Source organism: Trichosporon asahii (assembly GCF_000293215.1).
Source record: "Trichosporon asahii var. asahii CBS 2479 unplaced genomic scaffold scaffold00075, whole genome shotgun sequence".
Classification (NCBI taxonomy): Eukaryota; Fungi; Basidiomycota; class Tremellomycetes; order Trichosporonales; family Trichosporonaceae; genus Trichosporon; species Trichosporon asahii.
Genome location: NW_014040850.1, coordinates 966,085 through 987,969, shown reverse-complemented (window position 1 = coordinate 987,969; position 21,885 = coordinate 966,085). Strand labels below are relative to the sequence as shown.

General features: G+C 60.4%; 4 protein-coding genes across 4 annotated transcripts; 2 read left to right on the top strand and 2 right to left on the bottom strand.

Moving 5' to 3' along the window:
- Nucleotides 1-85: 85 nt before the first annotated feature.
- Nucleotides 86-2,136, top strand: A1Q1_05904 (endopeptidase; the record flags this gene model as incomplete). The annotated part of the gene is made up of 2 exons (XM_014321113.1): nt 86-1,958; nt 2,111-2,136. 2 exons carry the CDS (start codon nt 86-88, stop codon nt 2,134-2,136), a joined length of 1,899 nt encoding a protein of 632 aa, XP_014176588.1.
- Nucleotides 2,137-2,858: 722 nt separating this feature from the next.
- A1Q1_05903 (uncharacterized protein) lies at nt 2,859-9,333 on the bottom strand (the record flags this gene model as incomplete). Its single annotated transcript, XM_014321112.1, has 2 exons — nt 2,859-8,845; nt 8,886-9,333. The coding sequence occupies 2 exons, from the start codon at nt 9,331-9,333 to the stop codon at nt 2,859-2,861; spliced, it is 6,435 nt and encodes a 2,144-aa protein (XP_014176587.1).
- A 3,972-nt stretch (nt 9,334-13,305) lies between these two features.
- On the bottom strand, nt 13,306-15,352 carry A1Q1_05902 (g2/mitotic-specific cyclin cdc13; the record flags this gene model as incomplete). The annotated part of the gene is made up of 4 exons (XM_014321111.1): nt 13,306-14,115; nt 14,165-14,637; nt 14,694-14,937; nt 15,335-15,352. 4 exons carry the CDS (start codon nt 15,350-15,352, stop codon nt 13,306-13,308), a joined length of 1,545 nt encoding a protein of 514 aa, XP_014176586.1.
- A 2,865-nt stretch (nt 15,353-18,217) lies between these two features.
- On the top strand, nt 18,218-19,102 carry A1Q1_05901 (uncharacterized protein; the record flags this gene model as incomplete). Its single annotated transcript, XM_014321110.1, has 3 exons — nt 18,218-18,263; nt 18,384-18,530; nt 18,600-19,102. 3 exons carry the CDS (start codon nt 18,218-18,220, stop codon nt 19,100-19,102), a joined length of 696 nt encoding a protein of 231 aa, XP_014176585.1.
- Between the last annotated feature and the right edge of the window lie 2,783 nt (nt 19,103-21,885).

Here is a 21,885-nt window from a genome sequence, read left to right as displayed (position 1 = left end):
CTGACCGCAGCAGCACTCAGCAGTAGTCTACTGCATACCAGTTAATTCTACCCCGACACTCATTTAACACGCAACATCAGCAACGATGCTTCCCCAGACGCTCTTTCTGATTGTTGCCGGACTCGCTTCTGCGAACCCCTTCGCCATCCTCCCCGACACGCCCGACGACGAGGTCGCTGCGATCCAGGGTGCCCGCAAGCGATGGGCCATCCTCCCCGACACTCCTGAGGACGAGGTTGCTGCCGTCCAGGCTGGCAAGAAGCGCTGGGCCATCCTCCCCGACACCCCCGAGGACGAGGTTGCGGCCGTCCAGGCCGGCAAGCGCCAGCTCGGCGCCGTCGTGAACCTTCACCGCACCGTCAGCCACCACGGCAACGCCAAGCGCGACCCGCACCACGCTCTCACCCGCGACGCTGCCCTCTGTGACGTCCGTTACAACGAAGGCCGCAACGCGAAGCGCTTCAACGAGGAGCTCACCCGCCTCCAGAAGCGTGCCGGCGAGATGGGCATGGTCAACCACGAGTACGACAACCTGTACACCGGCGAGATCTCGGTTGGTAACCCGGGCCAGAAGTTCAGCGTCGTCCTCGACACTGGCTCTGCCGACCTCTGGGTTCAGGAGTCGAACTGCACCAAGTGCCAGGGCTCCAAGTACGACCGCGCCCAGTCGTCGTCATTCTCCGTCCCCGACGGCTCGCCCACCTTCCGCATTAACTATGGTTCTGGATCGGTTACCGGCCGTCTCGGCCGTGACGACGTTTCGCTCGCGGGCTACCGCGTTGTGAAGCAGACCTTTGGTCTCATTGACGAGGGCTCGCACATCCTCGGCGACAACGGACAGGGCATTCTCGGTCTTGCTTTCCAGTCCCTGTCCAACGCCAAGGTCACCCCCTGGTGGGTTACCAGCTCCACCAAGTGGCCGCAGCAGATCTTTGCGTTCTACCTCCGCCGCTGGCGCCACGACGACGCTGCGACCGGCTCGGACGACGGCGGCAGGCTCACGCTCGGCTACCTCGACAACTCGCTGTACCAGGGCGACGTGCACTACGTCAAGCTCCTCGACAACCCGAAGTACTGGGCTGTGCCGATGTCCAAGCTCTCTGTCGGCGGCCAGGACGTCGACCTCAGCGGCAAGCCCAACGTCGCCATTGACACGGGCACGACGCACATTCTCGGCCCAGAGGAGGTCGTGAACAAGATCTACGAGAAGATTCCCAACTCGCGCCCCTCGGCCTCGCACCGCCAGTACATGGAGTACCCCTGCAACCAGACCGTGGACGACGTCAAGATCACGTTCGGCGACTTTGAGCTGCAGATGACCAACGCCGACTTCAACGCCGGCGAGGTCAAGGAGCGCCCCGGCTGGTGCCTGGGTACGTTCTACATTGGCCGCCTCAGCAGCAACAACCCCGTCAACTGGATTTTCGGCGCGTCAGCGCTCAAGAACGCCTACACCGTCTGCGACAACCAGAACCAGCAGGTCGGCTTCGCCAAGCTCGCCGACGGCCTCAACACCCCCGCCGACAGCACGGGCACGGCGAGCGGCGGCCAGCAGCTGCTCCCCTCCGACCTGCCTGCCGCGCAGCCGCTCGACGAGGCGCCGATCCCCGACGAAGACCCGAACGCCGCCCACGACGTCGTGACGGACGAGCAAGCCTCGGCCGCACCCAGCCCCGATCCCTCGTCCTCCGCCTCGCCTTCGCCCAGCAGCTCCCGCCGGCGCCTCGAGCGCCGCGGCCCCGAGCGCGAGCCCGAGCGAGAAGTCGGCCGCCCGCGGCCTGCTGCCCAGCCTCACCGCCCTCGCTGCGGCGGGTCTCGCCGCGCTCCTCCTCTAACCTGCGTCAAACCCCATTGTCAAGTGTTCATTCACCAAGAGTTCCGACTCAACCCCATGCCAATTTGTATCCCGCCCTCCCGCGCCCCTCCCTGCACCCATCTCTACCACCACCGCATCTTTCGTAAGTTAATAAACCTACGCTCTTTGCAGCGTACAATCAGAAGATTACCTCCAACCTTCAACTTCCTCCTCCTACGTTATAGAAATCTATTCCATACAACAAAGTAGAGTTGTCACCATCTACCCTACCCTTAGCTTAACGCCCTAGCTTAGCGCAGCCTAGCGAGGCTCAAGTGTAGTAGCTTAGTTTTATACCTATGCCAAGACGAACATTTTCTTCACGCTTGCGTTAGTAGAGGAGAGGCACGAGGAGAGAGGGGAGGAGCGGGCGATGCACGACTTTGAGGCTACGGTAGGAACGGCGGGAGGCGGAAACACGTCCCCGCCGCAGTCGAGGTACATGCTGTCACGCGAGGGTGCCACCGTGCGATGCCTCGTTTCTGAGCATAGCCGATCTCTGCCTGTACTCGCTGAACGCAGCCGTAGGTGGCACCTCCATACACCGCCTGTGCTCCGATATTACCGTTCATCAATGCTCCTTGCTCGTGCCACATGTGCCCAGTGTACCAGTGTCCAGTGTAAAACTACATAGTGCCAGATATTCGGGTAGTTGCTAAATCGTACAAAGAGTAAAAGATATGGGAGAATTAAGCCTACACGCGCTCCAGCGCGCGCTCGGTTTTGCCGTTTCGTTCCGATTCCCAAGTAAAGGTTAATATATAGCTAAGGCAAGAAAAGAGATAGATTAGTGGAAATGTCCTTGATGTTCTCGCTCGCGCAAGATGGCTGTTATAGTGGTGGGGTAGGGTAAGAGGTGGTGACAAGATGGTGATGAAAGGTAGAGGTGGTGGTGTTGATAACTGCGGTGCAGTCTGAGTAGCCTGCGGCCGCTGCGCGACCGCCTTGCGGCGCCTGAATCCCCAGGGTCGAGACTGAACTACAGCTCAGCCTCGGCCATGAGTCATTCCATCCCCTCCCTCGCCGTCGCGAACGACTCTTCGCCCTCCGTGTCGTTCGCCATATCGACGTGCATGGGCCGGTTGGGGAGGCCGCGCGAGATTTGCTCCGCCTTGGCTCCCGTCGCGGCCGGCGAGACGCCCACAATCGCCGCCTTGCTCGGTGTACCAAAGTCGCTAACGAGGTGCGCCGTGTCGGGCGTGCGGGGCGTGCAGAGGGCAGGGCCGTCGTCGGACCCAGAGCTCGAGTGCAGGGACGAGGTCTCGTACGCATTGTCCCTCACGGGGCTGCTTGCGGTGCCGTTGCGAAAGTCATCTGGGTTGGGCAGCGGGCGACGCATCGGGCGCGAGGTCGAGGCTGTCGAGATCGTCGACGCAGGGCTATCGTAGACTACCCGCTGGTCATACTTGGCCGACTGAAACCCCGCACTTTGCGTGAGCTCCTCCAACTCCTCCATAGGGGCCGAGTTCGCGGTCGACTCGAGCCAGAGCGAGAACTCGGGGCCGGTCGGGCCCATGCTGCTGCGCTGCGAAAAGTCCATCTCCACGGCCGACGGGAGCGTCTGCAGCGACTGACGAGCCTGCTTTGACGGCGGCGTCGGGTGAATCACGTTCACGCTCGTGTCGCTGTTCGATGTGAGAGGGCGACGGCTGATCGTGTACCCGCCCACGGTACGCATGTTCTGGCCCGAGTCCCGGCGAGTCCGCTCACGGGCACTAGCGGTGGCGGTGTAGTTGGCCGGAACAGTTGGGCTGCGAGGCATGGCACCAAGCGGGGCGTGCTCGGCATCGGGCGGGAAGGGGACGACAAAGCTGTCAATCGCAGGCGGGGCTTCAACGGCGTGCGTCGCCTCTTCCGACTCGCCACTGAGGCTGAAGCCGAGCGGGCTGTCGACACGCGACTCGACGCTGAGCTCGGGTGAAGTCATACCGCCGTTGCAGCCGCTGGACGACTTGGAGTCAGGGAAGGCAGTAACGGCCGGAACCACGGGGCTCTCGTCCTTGACGCTACCCTTGATGGTGGCGACTTCGGACGCCGAGTCGATCGTGGGTGTCGAGCTCGAGCTCTCGAGCACTTCCTCGACTTCGGCGACAGCCGGAGTTTTAGCGAGCCAAGGCAGGGAAGAGGCGACGCTAGCGGGTCCAGTGAGCTCGGCCGACAAGGAGCGAGGCGACTCGGTAAGCTGCTGGGTAGGCATGGATGCGCTGCGGAGCACGACAGGGCGACCGAGACCGATCGGGCTTCCGGACCCAGGCTCGGGGCTGGAGAACTCGAGGCGGTTGGGCGGCTCCTGGTTCGACATAACCACAGAGGCGATCGGCTGGCTCGTCGTCCTACGACGAATAGCCGTCGCGCGGAGGGCAGCAGGCATGGATCCACGGCGCTGGCTCTGGCTGCGAGTTACTCCGTCGTCGCTGTCATACGCAATGATGGAGCCGCGGTGCGAGGGCGTCGAGCGCACGGGAGACATGCCTGACGTCGGAGTGGCGTAGATCGAGTTGCTCGTGGTCGTAGTCGGGGTCTCAGGGATGTCGTTTGACGCCGACGAACCCTTCGAGTTAACGCTGTCCAGGCTCTCAGACGACTGGATCGTCTGCCACGGGCCAGGAGTAGACGGCGCCTCAGCGCGCTCCTCAGAGCGCTCAGGCGAGGCAGGCAGCTCCTTATCGACCTTGTCCTCCTTCTCCTCGGACTTCGAGGGTGAAGGCGGGAGCGCCTTCTCAGCGACCTGAGTCTGAGCCTTCTCCATGACCTCCGTCTCCTTCGGCGAGGGCGGGAGCTCCTTCTCTTCCCTGACCTCGGGCACCTTCGGCAGAGGCGGTCTCGTAGCAGAGACAACAGGCGACGCGGTGGGCGACTTGGCACTGGCCTCGCGGGTAGCGGCATTCTGATCAGAGCCGAGCACAGCCGTGACGGCGTTAGCGACCGACTCGCTGGCCTGAGTGACCGAGTTGGAGATCATGGCGAAGAGCGACGACGCAGTCGAGGCCGCAGTCTGCTGGGGTGCGGGCGTCGGTTTGACAGACGGGAGGAGGACAGACGACGCAACCGAGGGCGAAGGCGAGGCAGCACGGGAGCTGAGCGACTCGGGCTTGGACTCTGTGAGCTGCTCCATGTCGCCGCCGTCAGAGCCGACAGGCGTGAGGAGTACCTCGGACGTGTCGGCGAGCGCCATCTCGACGGGGTGCACGGCGAGCGGGCCCTGTGCTGGCGAGATCTTCGTCGGCGTGCTGGCAACGGAGTCCGAGTCCGAGACATCGTTGTCAGCAATGAGCGCAGCCGTGCTCATAGCAGAGTCAACCGAGAAGCTCGACACATGGCGCGACTTGGGCGCCTCCCTGGTGACAACAGCCTGCGGCATGAAGCCCTCAAAGTCCTTCGAGATGCGCGAGTCGCGCTGGCTGTACACCGAGTCCGCGGACACGCGGGACGCGCGGCTGTCGGTGGAGTCCATGGAGAAGCGCGAGACATGGTTCGACGACATGGAAGCCTTCTTCGCCTCGTGAGCGGCCTTGTTGAGCGCCCGCTCATCGCCCTCGTCAATGTGCGACGAGTACTTTGGCGGGCCCCCAGGGAACGCCCTGTCGACGCTGGTCGTCGAGCGCTGGAAAAACGGCGACTCGTCATTCGACGAGAAGCCAGATGGCGTCGGTGTAGACGTGTCGCTCTCGACGGTTCCGTCGTCATTGGTCGGGACGCGGCTAAGAGTAGAACCACCAGAGCTGCCAAACGAGACAACGCTTCCGGCAGCGACAGCGGCCAAAATCGGCTGCGACGTCGACCGAATCATGCTCTGCCTCGTGGCCGTCTTGACCTCGACCTCAATGTTGTGGATCGAGTTGCCTGGCGAGTGCAGCGACGTGTTGGGCGAAAGAGGCTCTCCGTCGCCGCTGTCGTGGCGCTCAGGAGTGGCACTGGGGCTGAGGGTGCCGGACTGCGTCGGGCTGTCTCGAGACGGCGTGAGAGGGTGAATCTGAAGCGGTGCGATCTGGGGAGGGAGGGAAGGTGTAGTCGTGAACACAGGCGTGACAGCCGACAACTCTGAGTGTTCCGCGACCGGGGAGGTGACGGGCGACATCGTGTTAAGCTGCAGACCGCTGAGAGCCAGTGCACCCTCACCGGGAAGCTCGGAGAGGACCGGCGGCGGGCTCGCGGACTGGATCAGATGACGGAACTGCGCTGCGAGCTCAGGGGACTGCGTCGCCGGGATGCCGTCAATGGACCGCTTGCGGTAAGCCGAGGCGGCGAGGGCGGCAGGCATGCCCTTGGAGAGACGCTTGTACGAGCCAGTCTTGGGGCTCATCGGGTCAAACCCCATGGTCGGCGATCCGAGATCGGGCGAGGCGACGCGGGGCGGCTCAGTCGCGACCGGCGACTCGGTCTTGATTGGGATCTGCGGCAGCTTCTTGACGGGAGTTGAAGCAATGTCCTCCTCGTTGTGGATGATTACCTCACTCGGGATCGAGTGGATGCCCTCAATGCTCGTCGGCGATGCGACAGAGGCGGGAGACTTGGCCATGACGACGGGCTTGTTCTTCATCGACAGCGACGGCTGCTTCACAATCTTAAGCGGGAGGGTGACGTTGGGCACGTCGACGCTGGCGGGCGAAGCGGAGCGCTCAGAGAGCGAGTGGCCCGAGTTCGACGAGGCTAGGTTGGCAGAGGCAAGACGCTCGTCGTCATTGAGACGAGGGGGAGGGATGCGCTGGATATTATGCAGGCGCTTCTCGCGCTTGGCAAGCGAGGTCGTCGAACCGATCGACCCGTTCTGTGCGGCCGCGTTCTGCGCACTCTGCATCGGCGGACCCTGCGAGCGTCCCCATGTGGAGTCCGGGGAGCGGCCGCCGAGCTGAGCCAGAACCTGAGCACCGGTGCTACGGCCCCAGGTTGATTCAGGCGACGCCGTCCCGCCCATCGAAGGAGGTCCGCGATGCAGGCTGGGAGTCGAGGCAGAGTGCTTGATGTAAGCAGCGGGGAGAGCGGGGACGTCGGGTAGGTCTTCGTCGTCCGCCTCTCCATCTTCCTTCTTGCGCTTGAACACGCCAATGACGCTCATGGAAATACGCTTGCTGAGCGACTGCGAGCGCGTGCGGTTTTTCTTCTTCTCCTTGTCGTCGTTGGTCGACTTGCGCTCCTTCCTGCTCTTCTTGCCGTGGCCTTCGAGAGCGGCGAGCGCCTCGGCGTGCCGTTGCCGCGCCGCAAGGTCCTCATCGTGCGACTGGTTGCTCGGCATGCGGGCACCGCCAGTGTGCGCTCCGCCCTTGACGACGAAGGACGGTGGCGGCTTCTCGTTTGACGGCGGGGCGACAGTGGCCGTAGGAGCGGCATACCTTCTCTCATCCGACTGTCTCGTGACGAGCGGAGACGGCGGTCGCCTCTCATCCGACCGCCTCGTGACAACGGGCGACGGCTGATTCCTCTCGTCCGAGCGACGGGTGACAATTGGCGACGGCGCCCTCTCATCAGAACGCCACCCGATAACAGGCGCCGGGCGCTGCCTCTCGTCAGACCCCCGCGTGACCATCGGCGGCAGCGGCTTCTCGTGCGACTGTCGAACGACAGACGGGAGCGACGGGGCCTCTTCAACCGACTCTCGAAGCGGCGAAGGGACGCGAGGGTGGTCTTCTCCCGTTGGCGATTTCATCGTCTGGCGGCGCACAGTCGACGTGTTGATGAGCGACGTAGTGCTCGAGTTGAACGCGGCAAAGACGTCGGGCACGACCTCAACCTTGGGCTTGTCCTTGGAAGCGTTGGCGGTGAGGGCGGCGAGAGCCTCCGGCACGGCTGTCTTAGAGACGGGCGCGGGGGCTCCTCCAGGCCAGGCAGCGGACGAGGGTACGGGCGATCCAGCTCGTCCGACAGACGGCGAGCCGGGACGGCCAGCAGCAGGGAGAGGAGGCACAGGCTCGAGGTCGAACGAGTTGCGCCTGCGGAGGTCCGGCTTCGACTTGGACTTGCGGACAGACTTGCCGTCCGACCCGCCCATGCCAAAGACCTCTTTGAGCGTCTTGCGCCTCTCCCGCTTCGTACTCGGCGTCGTCCCCGTGGCCTTGGATACAGATTCGTCGAGATCAGGGAACTCCTTGCCCTTTGGCGTCCTAGGCGTTTTCGGGCTCTTGGGTACCTGCTCGCCGTTGGGCATCGGAGGAAGGTCCTCAAAGTTGTGCTTCTTCTTCCTCGTGAAGATCGAAGACAGCGACAGTGTCCGTCTTCGCTGAGGCTTCGTCGTTGTTCCCTCCTGCGAGTCCATGCCCTTCTTCTGCTTCGGCGTTGACGGCTCCGATTGACCCTCCTTAGAGGCCTTCTTCGGTGTCGTCGGCGGGACGTTGGGCGCAGATGCAGACCGCTTATCAGTCATCGGTGAGCGACCCCGAGAGCCAGACGCTTCCTCTTGTGGCGGCACAGGCGCCCTTCTTGACGGGTACAGCGGGGGCTGCGGGGACGAAACGTTCTCCTTGGATCCGTTCCGTTGCTGCTGTCCCAAGGGAAGCGGAGGGGTTGGCGGCGTCTGCTTTGGGGGTACAGGGCTGTCTTCCTCCTGGACCGTCGGGCTGGGCAGACTCTCCACGAGCGACGCCCACTCATTGTCAAACTGGCTCTCGCCGACACGCTGGTTCGCCGGTGACCGTCGCTCGACCAAACTCGGCGACGATCCAGACGCGCCAGGTACATTGTTAATGGCCTGGTCACGCTTTTTAGCTCCTGCGGGAGCGGCGTTACCGACAGCGTTCGCCGTCACGTGTCGCTGCTGAGGCTGCTGCTGGTACGGATGTCCTTGAACAGGTGTCTGCTGCTGCTGAGCATAGGGATGTACGACGCGCTGCTGAGGCGGCGGCGCCGGCTCCTCTGGCGGGCTACCCGGCGGCATCGCGTCACGCGGCGGCGGCATTGGCGCGTCCAGAATCTTTTTCACGTTGCCTCCATCCGCAAACTCGGCAGCTCCAGGAGCCGGGTGGGGGAAGAGCGCAATGTCTGGTCCATCGTGCTCCTCTGTAGAACGTTAGTCATGGCTACTGTCACAAATACTTACCATCTGGAGGCGTCAGGACGACGAAAGGCAGCTCCGGCGACTGAATGGCGGGTAGCCGCTGGGGCCCATTCATGAATGACTGCTGAGGGAAGGCTAGCGTGGATCCGTTCGGATTGAGTGATCCGTTTGAGACAGTGTCATTAGCAGCTGTCGGGAGAGACGCGGACCGAAACGGCTGCGGCATGGGCGACCGGCTCGCACTTCCTCTTGGTTTCGGCTCAGTTGCGGTGCGATCCGGGTGTGGCCTCTGGTTCTTAACGAGGGCCGCAGCGCCGGCAGCAGCCTCTGCGCGGTTGTCGTATGGCGACGTGCCGACGAGGGTCGGTGATGGCGGCTTGCTGATCGATCTCGGATTGCGCGACTGCTTCAGCTGGTCGGTCATCTCGGACATGGACAGCGGCCAGATGTCGGCGGCCATGGCACCGGGGTACGGCGCGTATTGAGTCATTGCTGCAGCCGACTAAAGAGTCCAACAAAGCTCGAGGGGTATTCACAACTGGATCGTGGACGAAATGATGGAGTCGAGATTTGGCGGACAGGCAAAAGTTGAATGGGACAGGGGAAGATGATCGCCAGAGGGGGGTATCGCAGTCGCGTCGAGGCTCGAACTGTGGGTCGAGATGCGGGTCGGGTCGTGTAGTTGAAAGAGAGTGTGTGGATGCAAAGAAGGTGAAAGATCAAGACGACAAGCACGCGACGGGCTGACCAAGATGGTGGTGGGGGAAGGTCAAAGTAGTGGTAGATGGTAGATCGGGATCGAGATGAGATCGAAGTGCAGCGCTGTCGCAAGGAAGGTGCAGCGAGCACGAGGAAACGAGGGACGAAACGGCTCTAGCGTCGATTCTCGGTCGGTCAGCGGCCGGGCTGGCTTGAGGCTCAGGATATGAGCAAGCTTAGTGTCGGCAGCGATTCTCAGCCAGGGAGAAAAGAAGGTGATGACTTCGGACAGAGAAGCGAGGCGTAGACAGCGCGCTCGCAGCGTCCAGGCGCGGTGCAGGCGGGCAGCTGGGCAGCTGGGCAAGGCCGTGACAAACGATCAAGGGATTGTTGCAAGGGACCCGAAGTGAGTGCGCGCGTCGATGGGTGGCCTCAAAGAGCTTGAAGGAACGGTCGTGCGCGAATGTCGAAGGAGGGAAGGTGAGGGCGCGCGCGAGGGAGGGAGGACAGTGCTCGTTGGCGGCGCACCTTTGGCTCAAGGCGCGAGGCGGCCAGGCGGGAGGGGCAGGGAAACAGTGCCGCGGGTTTTCGATACAACTGCTAGTGCAGGATGGCGCAGGGGTGCTAAAGGACAAGAGACAACTGGGTGAAATGAAATGAATCAGACGATGGGAGGATGGATTTGGGAGGGAGTAGTGTCTGGAGCGATGGGTGGGTACGGTGTGTCGGTTGAGTTCTGAGACGGAAGGGCCGAGGGACAAGCAGGGAGAGTAAGGGTTAAGGGTGTGGCCCGGGACGAGATGAGTATCGACCAGCAGTGCCTGCGACCTGCGAGTGGAACAGAGTGGTGAGAAGGTGGTGAGGATGAGATTTGCATGAGGCCAGGCTGATGAGAGCGCTACAGCACGTAGACAGTGCTGTTCGTGGAGAGTGAGAGAGTCGAGGGAAGGGAAGACGGTACAGGGGGGGGGAAGGAAGCTAGCGCATGAGGATGAATAAAGTTTGTTACGTACGTGATCCTTGTGTGCGTTGAATTCCAGTCTGCCAGTCTTCCCTCTGCTCCTCCCATCGCAGACCACTCAGGGCCCGGAGTCTCAGGGTCCGCGGCCCTCTTTCAATCGTCCCGGAAAGCGCGCCTGACCAAAGGCAAACCCGGGCAACAGAGTGCAGCGCGGCAACGGCCCAGGGAATCGCAGGTACGCAGGAGGCACGCTAGCCCTTGCCCTGGCGCACTTCCGACGTGGCGTTTCACCCTCCTCCCCCCTCACCCAACGCTTATTACAGCAAGAGCTCCCGTCCTCCCTCTCATCCTCTTTCTGTTGGTCCGTCATGACTGGACGTTTCTGACCGGGACCCTGGCGTCTTGCCGCCGTTTTCGGCTCAGACTTGTCCCTTTGTCCGTTGCAGCTGGCAACGGGGGTGGTGTGATGTGGTGGGTGCGGGCTCTGCCGGCGGAGTTCGAGGGCGTCGACGCCGAGCTGAAACGCACACTTGCACACTTGCAGAACGCGCAGCCAGGATTCAAACGAAGGAGGATCGCCCCCGGTTTCCCTAGCTACTGAATCGCGGATTCAAGCTTTGAAGCCTTCATGCTTGCTTGCATTGCTTGCCGGGGGCCTGCCAAAGTTAAATGCGCATGTGTCCTGCGTGTCCTGCATTTGTCTCATGTTTGTTCTCGTCGTGTCTCTGATCAAGGCTTCGGGCCGCAGAAGAGAAGGGTGGACGGTCGCGACGACAAGACCGCCCTGTGTCCGTTCTGGGCCGCCGTGCAAGCTTGGCAGATCAGCGGCTTTGGGCTCACAGAGTGTTTCTATGAGTCCTGCAGTCAGACTCCACAGGGAGCCACGATGGGATCGTGAGAGATCAGAAGTGGAGCCCATCCCACATCTCTCGTAGTCGTGTCGTAACCCGCAGCCGCATTCTGACATTCTCACGAGATATTCATCGATCGCGTGTGACTCTGCTCAACAACACAAACACAGAACAAACAAGCATACTGGTGGTCCACGGTCCAGAACACGTCCGGCACAGAAAAGCGCTGCACGTGCAATCACAGATCTAGAAAGGACGTAAGCACGCGTCGTCGTCGCTTCGTCCGTCGCTTCGCGCATGGCGCACTCAGTACTCGGCACAGCGGACCGTACCCTTTCAACATCCTTCCTGTTCTCGGATCCGGCAACGGTTTTTTTAGGTTGATCTTGCGCGTGCGCATGCTCTTCCTGCCTCCCTGCCTCTGGTAAACCCATCGGGACATCCCCCCGTTACAGGCCTGCTTGGGCATGAGGATGTGCTGAAAGTGGAATTTAAATGCTTGGCATCGCATAAGACCCCATAGACAGAGAAAGAGTGGACAGTCAGCCTTTGATCCTTTGAGCGGATGAGCCGGGTCGAGTCTGGGATCAAGGTTCCGCCCATCATTGCACGTCCCAATGGACAGAGCCCAGCACTCCATTAAGTCCACCGACCGCCGGCGGAGTTCTCTCGCGGCCGCTGCTTCTCTTGCCTCTCTTGCCTCTCTTGAAAGACATGAGTCGAGGATCTCGACGCAGGTCGTTTACGACTAGTTGAGTGGCCGACGCTAGCGACGCTGGTGAGGATTGGGTTTCGGCACATCGGGCGTCGTGTGAGCTTATGTGGAGCTTATACAACGGCCAGCAGTTCATCCCCGCCAAAGTCCACCCGTCGTTGCCCGCCTGCACCGCAAAGCTCTTCTGAACCTCCTCTGCACAGCACACTGATGCACACGGTCCGCCTACCACACACCCCACCACTGCGCTCCCATCGTCCCAACACGTAGTCACAACGAACTACCCATGGCCATGGGCTACAACACGTACAACACGACCATCTTATGCATACATGACATTCGCAGTGCGGTCATGACATGACCGGACCGTGACACTTTGTTCGATCGCTGGACTGCTCAATGTATCCCCCCCCCCCCCTCCCTCGCTCCGAACATCGCATGACCATCCGACAGGCCTCGCAGTCCGTGTTGAACCTACGTACCTACGGCCTACGGTGAACCTACACATCACGCAGCGCGCTCCGGCATACCCCACACCGCAGTGTACACTGATTTCACTCTGACTTGCCCCTCTACGTACACACGTCCACACACACAAACACAGCCGATAGGCATACCCCGCTCACCACTCAGTGTGGCGCTCTCGGTCTCGTATGCCTCCTTGTAGCAGATTGGATCGCACCCAGCAACCAGCCACCGTTCATGACTCTACATGACCTTGTGTAACTTCCCCACGGTCGATAAACAAGACCATACTACTCCCACGCGAGATTACGTTATTCCTCTGTGGCGATTGACTTCCTTCTGACATTCCGTGCGTCACCATCCCGCACCGACCTCAACACTCAGCCTCACTCAACACAACATCGCAGCCAGAATGTAAAGGGCACACAGTTGCATTTGATTGTCTTCCTAAACACTTTTGATAACACGCACACATGCTTTCTATGCAATGCAAACGTAACAGACTACGGCTCGCCAGGCTATGGAGCCATTAAAAATGATGAAGAGGGTTGGTAGTTGAAGAGTGAGAGAAAAACACAAGGGTTCTTTTGCCAAGAAGTAAGAGTTGGTCGATGCTGGGTGGGGTTGGGGGGATGAGGAATGTGTTGCTGGGTCGTAAGTGGAATGCTGCTGATGGTATCGGCGTCGGCGCTGGCGGCACAACGCTATAGTTGCTGGGGGAGGGTCTATCGAGTCGAAGTTCGGCTTCGTGTTTTTAAGTGTACTAAACTTTTACTCCGAGCTGGGCGGCGGAGGGGGAGGGACCTGGTCGTCGAGTCCAAACTCCTCCTCGAGCTCATGCCCGGGGACGGCGGACTCGGGCCATCGGTGCATGGCCCATTCGCGAACGTAGACCGAGGCCTTCAGGTGCTTCTTGCTGGCGTACTTCTTGAAGAAGGCCGATGTCAGGTCGACCTCGGGGTCGAGCACAAAGTCGAGCATGACCTGTGCACACGGCAGGAGCTCGGCCTGCGAGTAGCTCGAGTAGTGAACCATGTTGGCGTGCCATGGTCCGCGCTCGAGGCACAGGCGGGCAAGCCACATGGCCGCAGCGGCCAGCATTGATGGCGGGTATGCGATCAGGCGGTGGTCGACGCAGCTGATCTCGATAAAGTACTTGGCGACGGTGCGCGCGTGCACATCGTAGCCGTCGGCCTTGGAGACACGACGGAGGAAGTGCAAGGGGTTGGGGAACGACAGGTCGAATCCAAGGGTGGTGAGAAGGTACCGCTCGGCGCGGAGAATCTCTCCGACGTCGTAACCACCGTCGGTCATGTGCAGGAAATGCGTGACTGAGGGGCAGATGACTTCCTCGTACTTGGCGGCGACAAAGAGGGCAGTCAGACCGACAAGCTGGAACTTGACTAATGACACGGAGCGCTTAGACAGGAACCGGTCGATGAGGTTTGTCGCGATCAGGAGGGTCTCGGGGAGAAGGCGGAACTTGGAGTGCACCTCGATGATCCAATCGTTCAGAATGCAGCGCATCTTCCACTGCAGCTCGTCCTGCCTGTCCATGTAGTCGGGGTCCGCCATGGTCGTCTACTGCGGGAGAGTTAGCATTGCTCACAGTGCAAAAAGAGTGACTCACCTCAAGCTCCATCATGTAATTGAAAGCGTCAATGACGTACTCGCTGACCATGGTGGGGTCACCCTCATCCTCGGCGTCGAGGTCAGTCCATCCAGCGTCCTTCGCGACCGGGCGAGGGCTGCGCTGTATCCGCTCGACCTTGAGCTCAGGAACATCAGCGTCATAGTCAGCGACTTGGAGGACGTCGGAAGGACGGAGGCGCTTGGTGGCGGGACCAGCCTCGGGAAGGGACGTGGTGGGCTGGATGGCGCGCGCGCCGCGAGTGCCACGGTCCGATGTGTTGGTGGACGTAGACGTGGTCGAGTTGGCCCGCGAGCCACTGGGACGGGTGGGACGGGTCGTCGAAGGAAGCTTGCGCTTGCTGATGGGAACCTTTTCGTCCTTGGGCTCAGTGACAATGGAGCGAGTGGTGCGGCGAAGGGTTTGCTGGGTGGTCTGCGTGTTCTGGAGAGGACGACGCTCGACACCTTGCCCTTGCCGGCAGCGGTAGGCTTCTTGGGGCCATTCTCGGAGGCTTGGGGGATCTCACCAAGGGCTGCACGCCGCCTGGTCATGGTGGTCTTGCCGAGGGTTGATTTGGTGTCGGCGGTGAGGGTGGATGAGCGGGTGGTGGCGCCGGCAGTCGAGCCAGTCCTCTTCATAACAGGAATGGTCGTGTTGTTGCCGTTGTTGGAAGCGGTGTTGGCGGCAGCGTTGGCCGAGCGAGAACGGGTCGCAATGGTTGAAGTAGCAGGAAGAGCATTCTCATCCACGCGACGGGCGAAGCGCCGAGTCTGCACCATGGTCAGCCGATGTTTGAATGTTTGGTGTTTATCGATGACGAGGGGCGCAGCAGGTGCGACGAGGGAAGGAAGGAGGGAAGGTGAGATCGACAACGATGGGCTACGATGGGCGCGTCGCGTCGTTCATGAGGGACAGGTAAATGACAAGTGGGAGTGTTTGGCGTCGACACACGGGTGTGTGCAGGGACCGCGCCCCCCTCGATCCAAAGCGGCGCAGCTATGCTTCCGCGGTTTGGGAACGGGGTGGTGGTGGACAAAGAACATGACGCCTCCCCTGGTGGAGCCGGGGGGTCATGCGGTGTAGCGCCCAGACACTCGACTGGGTCCGAGCTCCCTCATGTACATGAGGCAGATCGAACAAAAGGAAGTAGAGAGACAGAAAACTTACAGGGATACCGCTGGCCATGATGGCAGGTCGTCACTATGGGCAGACGTGCCCGGTTGGATCGCGTACAAGAGAGAGGGGGGTGGGGTGTTGGTCGAGCGTGTTGGTGGTGGGTGTTTGGTGGGGAGAAGCAAGAGAGAGAGAGCAGGACTGGAGCAAGAGCGGCGAACAACGGAGGGGTTGAGGGAGAGCGTTCGAGAGCGAGCGAGCGAGCGAGCGAAAAGAGAGAGAGCGAGTGCGAGTACAGGTAGGAGAAGAGGTTGAGAGTGAGAGATTGCAAGGGTGTAATGTGAGTGGAGTGTGAGATGAAGGATGTAGGAGTGCAGTGGATGGACGAGTGTTGGTGCGCTCAGGAATGGAGCAGGTGTTTGCACCCTGAACAAGGTTGGCTGGTAGTGGACTAGGGCGTAGTCACTGGTAGGTTGGCTGGCTGGGCCCGCGGCTCTAGGGAGTAGCCCGCTGGTTGGCCGCTGTGTCGTAGTGTTTGCTTTTCCTTCTTTCGTGCAAAAATCAACCGCGCTGCAGGGCTTTCCTAGGAACGCGCGATATGCTGGCTCCCCCTGATGTAGCACAAACAACAACAGCGACTGCTGCTGCTTGCTGTTAATGTCGAGGATGGATGTTGCAAGTAGTGGTGCACAAAAGATGAGATGGACAATGCATGCATCGGCTGTGCAAGCTCCCAGCACCAGGGCCCAGGGCGAGGTATGCAGTTGACTCAGCCTGGCCCAAAATTCTCGGCTGCCAGGCTGTCGGATCATGGCTGAATGGGGAGCCAGTCGAGTGCAATGATGGGTGGCTGGTCCCTCGGGATCACGCAGCTGGATCACGATTTGGATCAAGATCACTCCCATTCAAGCCCCCTGATAGGCCAGAAAATCATGCACTCAAGCGTGCGCCGTGATGCGGGGCGCCACCCTGGATCCAGGGCAGACACGTGTTCTGACATAGCCCGTTGGCTCTGCTGCAACCTCCACCGACACCGGCCACCGCGTCAATGTCGCACCTTCCTCGCAACAGCCCCTGCAAGGCAGACTCCTAGACTCCTGCCCGCTCCATCGGCTCCTGTACGCTAGAGCTAGGCTCCTGTGTGTGCGAACAACTCTTACTCCTGCAAAGGGAACCGCCAAGCCTCAACCTAACTCCTGGCACATTTGCAGCATCGCCGTTCGTCATGAGTCTCAATGACTCTCAGGTGGGCGTAAATGAGAGTCCTGGGACGCGTCGTCCGCCCCAGCCCCGTCCATTCAGTCCAGCGTCAAGTGACACAGTGCGCACCCCAGCATGTAATGTAATGTGTAATGTACGCGGACGCGGCGCGCCGCGGTGCGCGATGCGACGCGACTACATGAGCGGAGCCAATGTACGAGTGAGTGGCTGCGCCAGGACCGCCAGACTCGCCCTTGCAGCCCACCTTCCCATGTACCCGTGCGCCGCATGCGCGCATGCGCCGATGCACCAATGTCAGGCCAGCCCGAGTGCCCGTGTGCGCCAAGCGTATCGAGCGGCTCGCGGTCGCGCGGCTGTAGCAAATGAAGCGAACGCAGGGCCCGAAATCTTGCGTTATATTGAGTGCGCGCGCCAGCTACATCACAACCTTCCCGTCAGAGGAGGGGCAGAGTTTCTCACCAGGAGCAAATGCAAGACTTGAATGGGCAGCCTCCAGATTGTGCCGAGATGTGCGCAATGTAACACTCTGCACTACATAGCGGCTACGCAATGTTCTCAGATTTCCTTGAAAGCATATAGCCAAGGCGGCCAGCGGTCCAATTCTTGCCCCTTGCCCACTCCCTACCTACTCCCTGTCCGCTCCAAAATGTCGCTTCCACAGAATTCGCAGAACTGAGCTGCCGATCGGTGGGCTCTTATCTGACACTGGGACGTGGGCTAGTCACACGCCCAGCGCACCCAGGTTTCAGCACCTAGGTACGGGGTATTCGCTCCATTCGCTCCTATGGGTCCTAATTCTGCGGGGATCGCGGTGAACTGAACAAGCGCAGAACAAGGCGTACAAGTGACCCGCACGCGGTTCCGCAGAAAAGTAAGTAGCACATGAATAGTGCAGGAGTCTTGCGCAGGATCATGCAGGAGCTGTGCACGCCGCAGAAGCATGCGAAGAGCAGCGGCGCAGGGACGTGAGAAGGCTTGGAGCGCCAACTTCGCCGCGCAGGACGGTATAGATCCGACTTCGCACCCCGGCGAACATTACGCGCGTATCATGTGCATATGTGCAGCTAGCTGACCAGCCTGCGCTCGGGGCCGGGTACATAACCTTAGACGCAGATGGCCGCAGAACTCTGCCTCCGTGCATACTCCCGTTCGCTCGTCTCCGACGAACACGACGGTACGGCGGTACGACGGACCGTTCACTCCGTCAGGCATAGCCCGTCATATCCGTCATGAGTTACGGTCTGAATCTGCGGTCCTCGCGTAACTCGCGTCCGAACGAACGAAGCAGCGAACCGGCGTCAGAATTCACTGATTAGCCACGCGGTATCTGTTCCTGGATCTGCTCCCCTGGTCGTGCGATCCCACTTCTGCTGCAGAAAGCTTGTCACCGGCCTCCCTACGGTAGATCATTCATGCATGCTTTGCGATGCTTTGCGAAGATCTGCAGTCTGAGCAAAAAAAGCAAGAGTCCAATGCACGAACCCGTTCCAGGGCTATGAGGCGTCGTTTCCGCAGCTGATCGCCTGCTGAACCAACGGGAGCAAGAGACTGCGGACCCCGGCTATATTCGATGCACTTGGACCCTGGTCCAGCGCGTCACTACGCGCTGGCACCGGGCACTGACGCTCAGCGCTCAGCGGCGATCGACAGTTACGTTTACGCCAGCGTGTCCATCGTTTGCTTTCGCCCATTCACTCAAACTCGGCAACGGCAACCATGGACGGACTCCTCAACTTCGCTAAGAACCAGGTTCAGCAGCAGCGTGAGTCTCTCTGATCTCAGTGGACTTCGGCCCCGACCAAGACCCGGGCTCCGGGCAGATCTGTGGGGGCACCTTGCGACCCGTCGGAGTGGGAAACTTGGACGTCACTGACATTCACAGTCTCTGGCCAGAACCAGGGCCAGCAGCAGGGCTTCAACGGCCAGCAGCAGCAGGGCGAGGGCTTCAATGGCCAGCAGCAGCAGCAGCAGGGCGGCTTCAACGGCGGCAACCAGCAGGGCGGCTTCAACCCCAACCAGGGCTCTGCCTGTGAGTACATCTCGTGCACAGACGTCTGCCGCTGGTGATCGTCTTGCCCAACCCCCTACTAACGCACAGTCGACTTTGCCTCTCTCATCTCCGGCGCCAACGCGCAGGGTGCGAACGGCAACCAGCTGCAGGGCATGCTCTCGGCGGCGATGGGCCACATCCAGTCGAACGTCTCGCCCAACTCGTCCGTCGACGAGAAGTCAGCCGAGCAGGCGCACAACCAGGCGTACAACCAGGGCAACGCGGGCGGCCTCGACGCGCAGTCCATGGGCGCCGCCGCCGCGATCCAGGCGTTCAAGAGCTTCGCGTCCGGCAACGCCGGCGGACAGGAGCAGGGCCAGCAGTCGATGATCTCCAAGCTGATCGGCATGGCGCTCGCCGAGGCGAGCAAGCTCTTCAACAAGGCCGGCGGCGCGCAGGGCGGGTCGGAGCAGGACGTCCTCAACTCGGCCGGCTCGACTGTTATGAAGCTCCTCGTCCAGAACCAGGTTCAGGGCGCGCTCTCGGGCCAGGGCGGCTCGGCGGGCGCAGCGCAGCTCATGGGCCTCGCGTCCAAGTTCCTCGCCAAGTAACTATCGTAGTACAGCACACTTGTTTATAATCCCCTTGATGACAGGCATGACCGTCTAGCTGCACGGGTCCTGGGTGATCTGACTGCTGAGTTTGGCTGTGGTCGGCGTCTGCTGCGACGTGGAGGCGTGCACGGCGTGGGTGGACCACCCGACGAACGGCTTCGGGATTCATGCCGCCCGATCACGACCGATCACCACTATAACCCGTCACGGTGGCGTCTTCCGCGCGCGCTAGGTTCGGGTGGGAGTCACTCTGCATATCCGACGATCATGTTTTGATGCTATCGGCTGGAAGGAGGCAGCCTGGCAGCTGTGAGACCTCGAGACGTCCGGCGATCAGCGGGCCCGTAGGCCGTAGGGCCGTAGGGACAGAGCGTGGACTAGCATGACTTGCAGAGATCGCAGTGCGTGCAGTAATGCAGAGAAGGCGAGATGGCCGGTGGAGGTGGAGGTGGTCCCGACGTCAGGCCGTGCCCACTATTGCACGATTCATGCTCCGCTACCACAAACCGTCTCTCTCCGGATGCATGATACCAGGCTCTTGGTGCATGCAGGCCGCTTCATCGACACACTCCTTCGCTTACACATGCATGCATTTCGTTATGGAACGCGGCCGCACAGTGTCTCCGCATTTCGTCCACTATGGTATCAACGTAATATCCCATCCCCCGCTCTGGTGCCACATCCTGTGCAGTCTCGTATCGCCGAATCCGCCCACCCAAACCCATCCCTACTCCCCAGCACTGCAGCTGTCGCCCGGCTTCGGCCGGGCAATATGATAAATTTGGAACGATACAGAGAAGATTAGCATTTCCCCAGCATATGGATGAAACAAGTAATTGTTCAGAGAGGCGACCTTCGGGTCGAATTATTTTTTGTCTTTTCTCAACTGGAGGTGCGTAAGCTTCGGAGGATACAGAAGGTGAGGGCGGAGGGTAGGGCTGGGGTGGTTCTCTACGTCCTGATGAGAGCCCGTGTTGTCCAACCCGGACAAGACTTGGCCACTGCTAAGCTGCCGCCACGCTTGGTCTTCAGCTTTAGCCACGATGGAGTGGGTCATCGTTGGGCCACTCGAGTTGGCCGTTCGACACCGCTTGATGCTCTGCGACCGGTGAACTGCGTGCTGAGTCTGCGGTCACAGCCCCACTGACATTGTCCGCCCTAAAGCTGAGTGAGCTTCGGTGCCGACGCCAGCAAGTCTGGTGACGTTTGTTGCCATGTTGACTGGCGTTCCACTCAAAAGTTGATAATCTGATGTGTTGATACTTGATATGTTGATGAATTGATTGGCCGGTTGATTGATACGTTGATACGTCGAATTGTTGACATGTTGAGACGGCGGGAAGTTGAAGTTGACATGTTGATAAGCTCGTGAGTTGATAAGTTGATGAGGTGATAAGTTAAAGAGTTGATAAGGTGATGAATTGATACGTCGACCAGTCGACAAGTTGATCAGTTGATAGTTACATGTTGATATGTTTACATGATATGTTGATGCGTTGACGTGTTCGCTTATTCACAGGTCGAACTATCGACAACTTGACAAGTTGATCCGTCAACACGTTGACACATCGACGTGAAGATGACATATTGATACGACGATGCATCAATCTGTCGGCATGTCGTTCGGTGACGCCCCGGGCGTGTTGGCCTGCATCTCAACTGTCTACTTTCTGATCATCGTTTGTAGGCTTAGCCGTCGTCAGGAGTCTGCATCAACAGTCGCCAGCACGTGGTGCAGAGGACCGCTCGTACCTCGTCCTGCAGGTCCGTCCCCCTTTTCGAACTGCGAAGATCAGGGCTGTTCAGCGAGTTCGGCTTCTGCAGAGGTTACAACTGTAATGACTGGTGCAGCTCAACTTGCCAGATCGACAGCATGGAAGCTGTCAGTAAGCACGAGCACGAGAGCTTGAGAGCTAATGGAGGCCAGAGACTGCTGTCACGCCTCTGTCGTGAGCGCCACTCCCTCCACCTCCGATTCTACCATACGTCTCTCGTCCGATATCTCTACACCGAACCTGAGCTTCGAAATCATCCCCTCTCCTTATCCGAACGATGCCTCTCACTAATGGGGGCATTGCGAATCCATCCCCGCATTCGAGCGCTGCTGGCCGGAATCTGTGCGGGAGAACCAGTTCTGCCAGAATAACCCTCCGAGTCGTCGTCCCCTGGCGGACCGCGGACCGCTCTCCCTCAGCACCGCCACCACCCCGGCGTATCGAGCCAACAGCTCGGACGGCGAGGCAAGAGGCGCGCACACCATCTCGGAGCGCCAGGGCATCCGGGGAAGGCGTGGAGGATGAAAGCCGATCGGGCGTGCCTCGTTGCCCTTGCTTCCCGCCTCGAGTCGATGGAGGCACAGCAGCGGGCCATTGTGCAGAGATTATACTCGAAAGTATGCTTGATGGCTTGCGCGGGATTCCCCATGAACTTGTGCTTCGGAGGAGTGGTGCACCGCACGGTGCCACAAGTCACCGTGTCACACCCAGGATCGTCCAGGATCCCCCAGGCACGTTACGTCAGCCTTCCTTGCGTTCTTTCGCCCGATCCGAAGGATGGCATGACCATTCGTTTCGGGGCAGGGACGAGCGCACCGTTCCAAGCGACCGATTGCGAGGTGGGCGGTGAGCAAGACTTGGTCGAGCTTGTTGTTTCGCTTGCTTACGGGCTTTGCTGCTTGCATCTGGGTTTGCTGTCAGGCGCGCGCCACTTCTAAATTATTATCTGGCGCAATGATCAGCACTGAAAGCGATGGTACTCAAGACAAGAGAAATAGCTTGCAG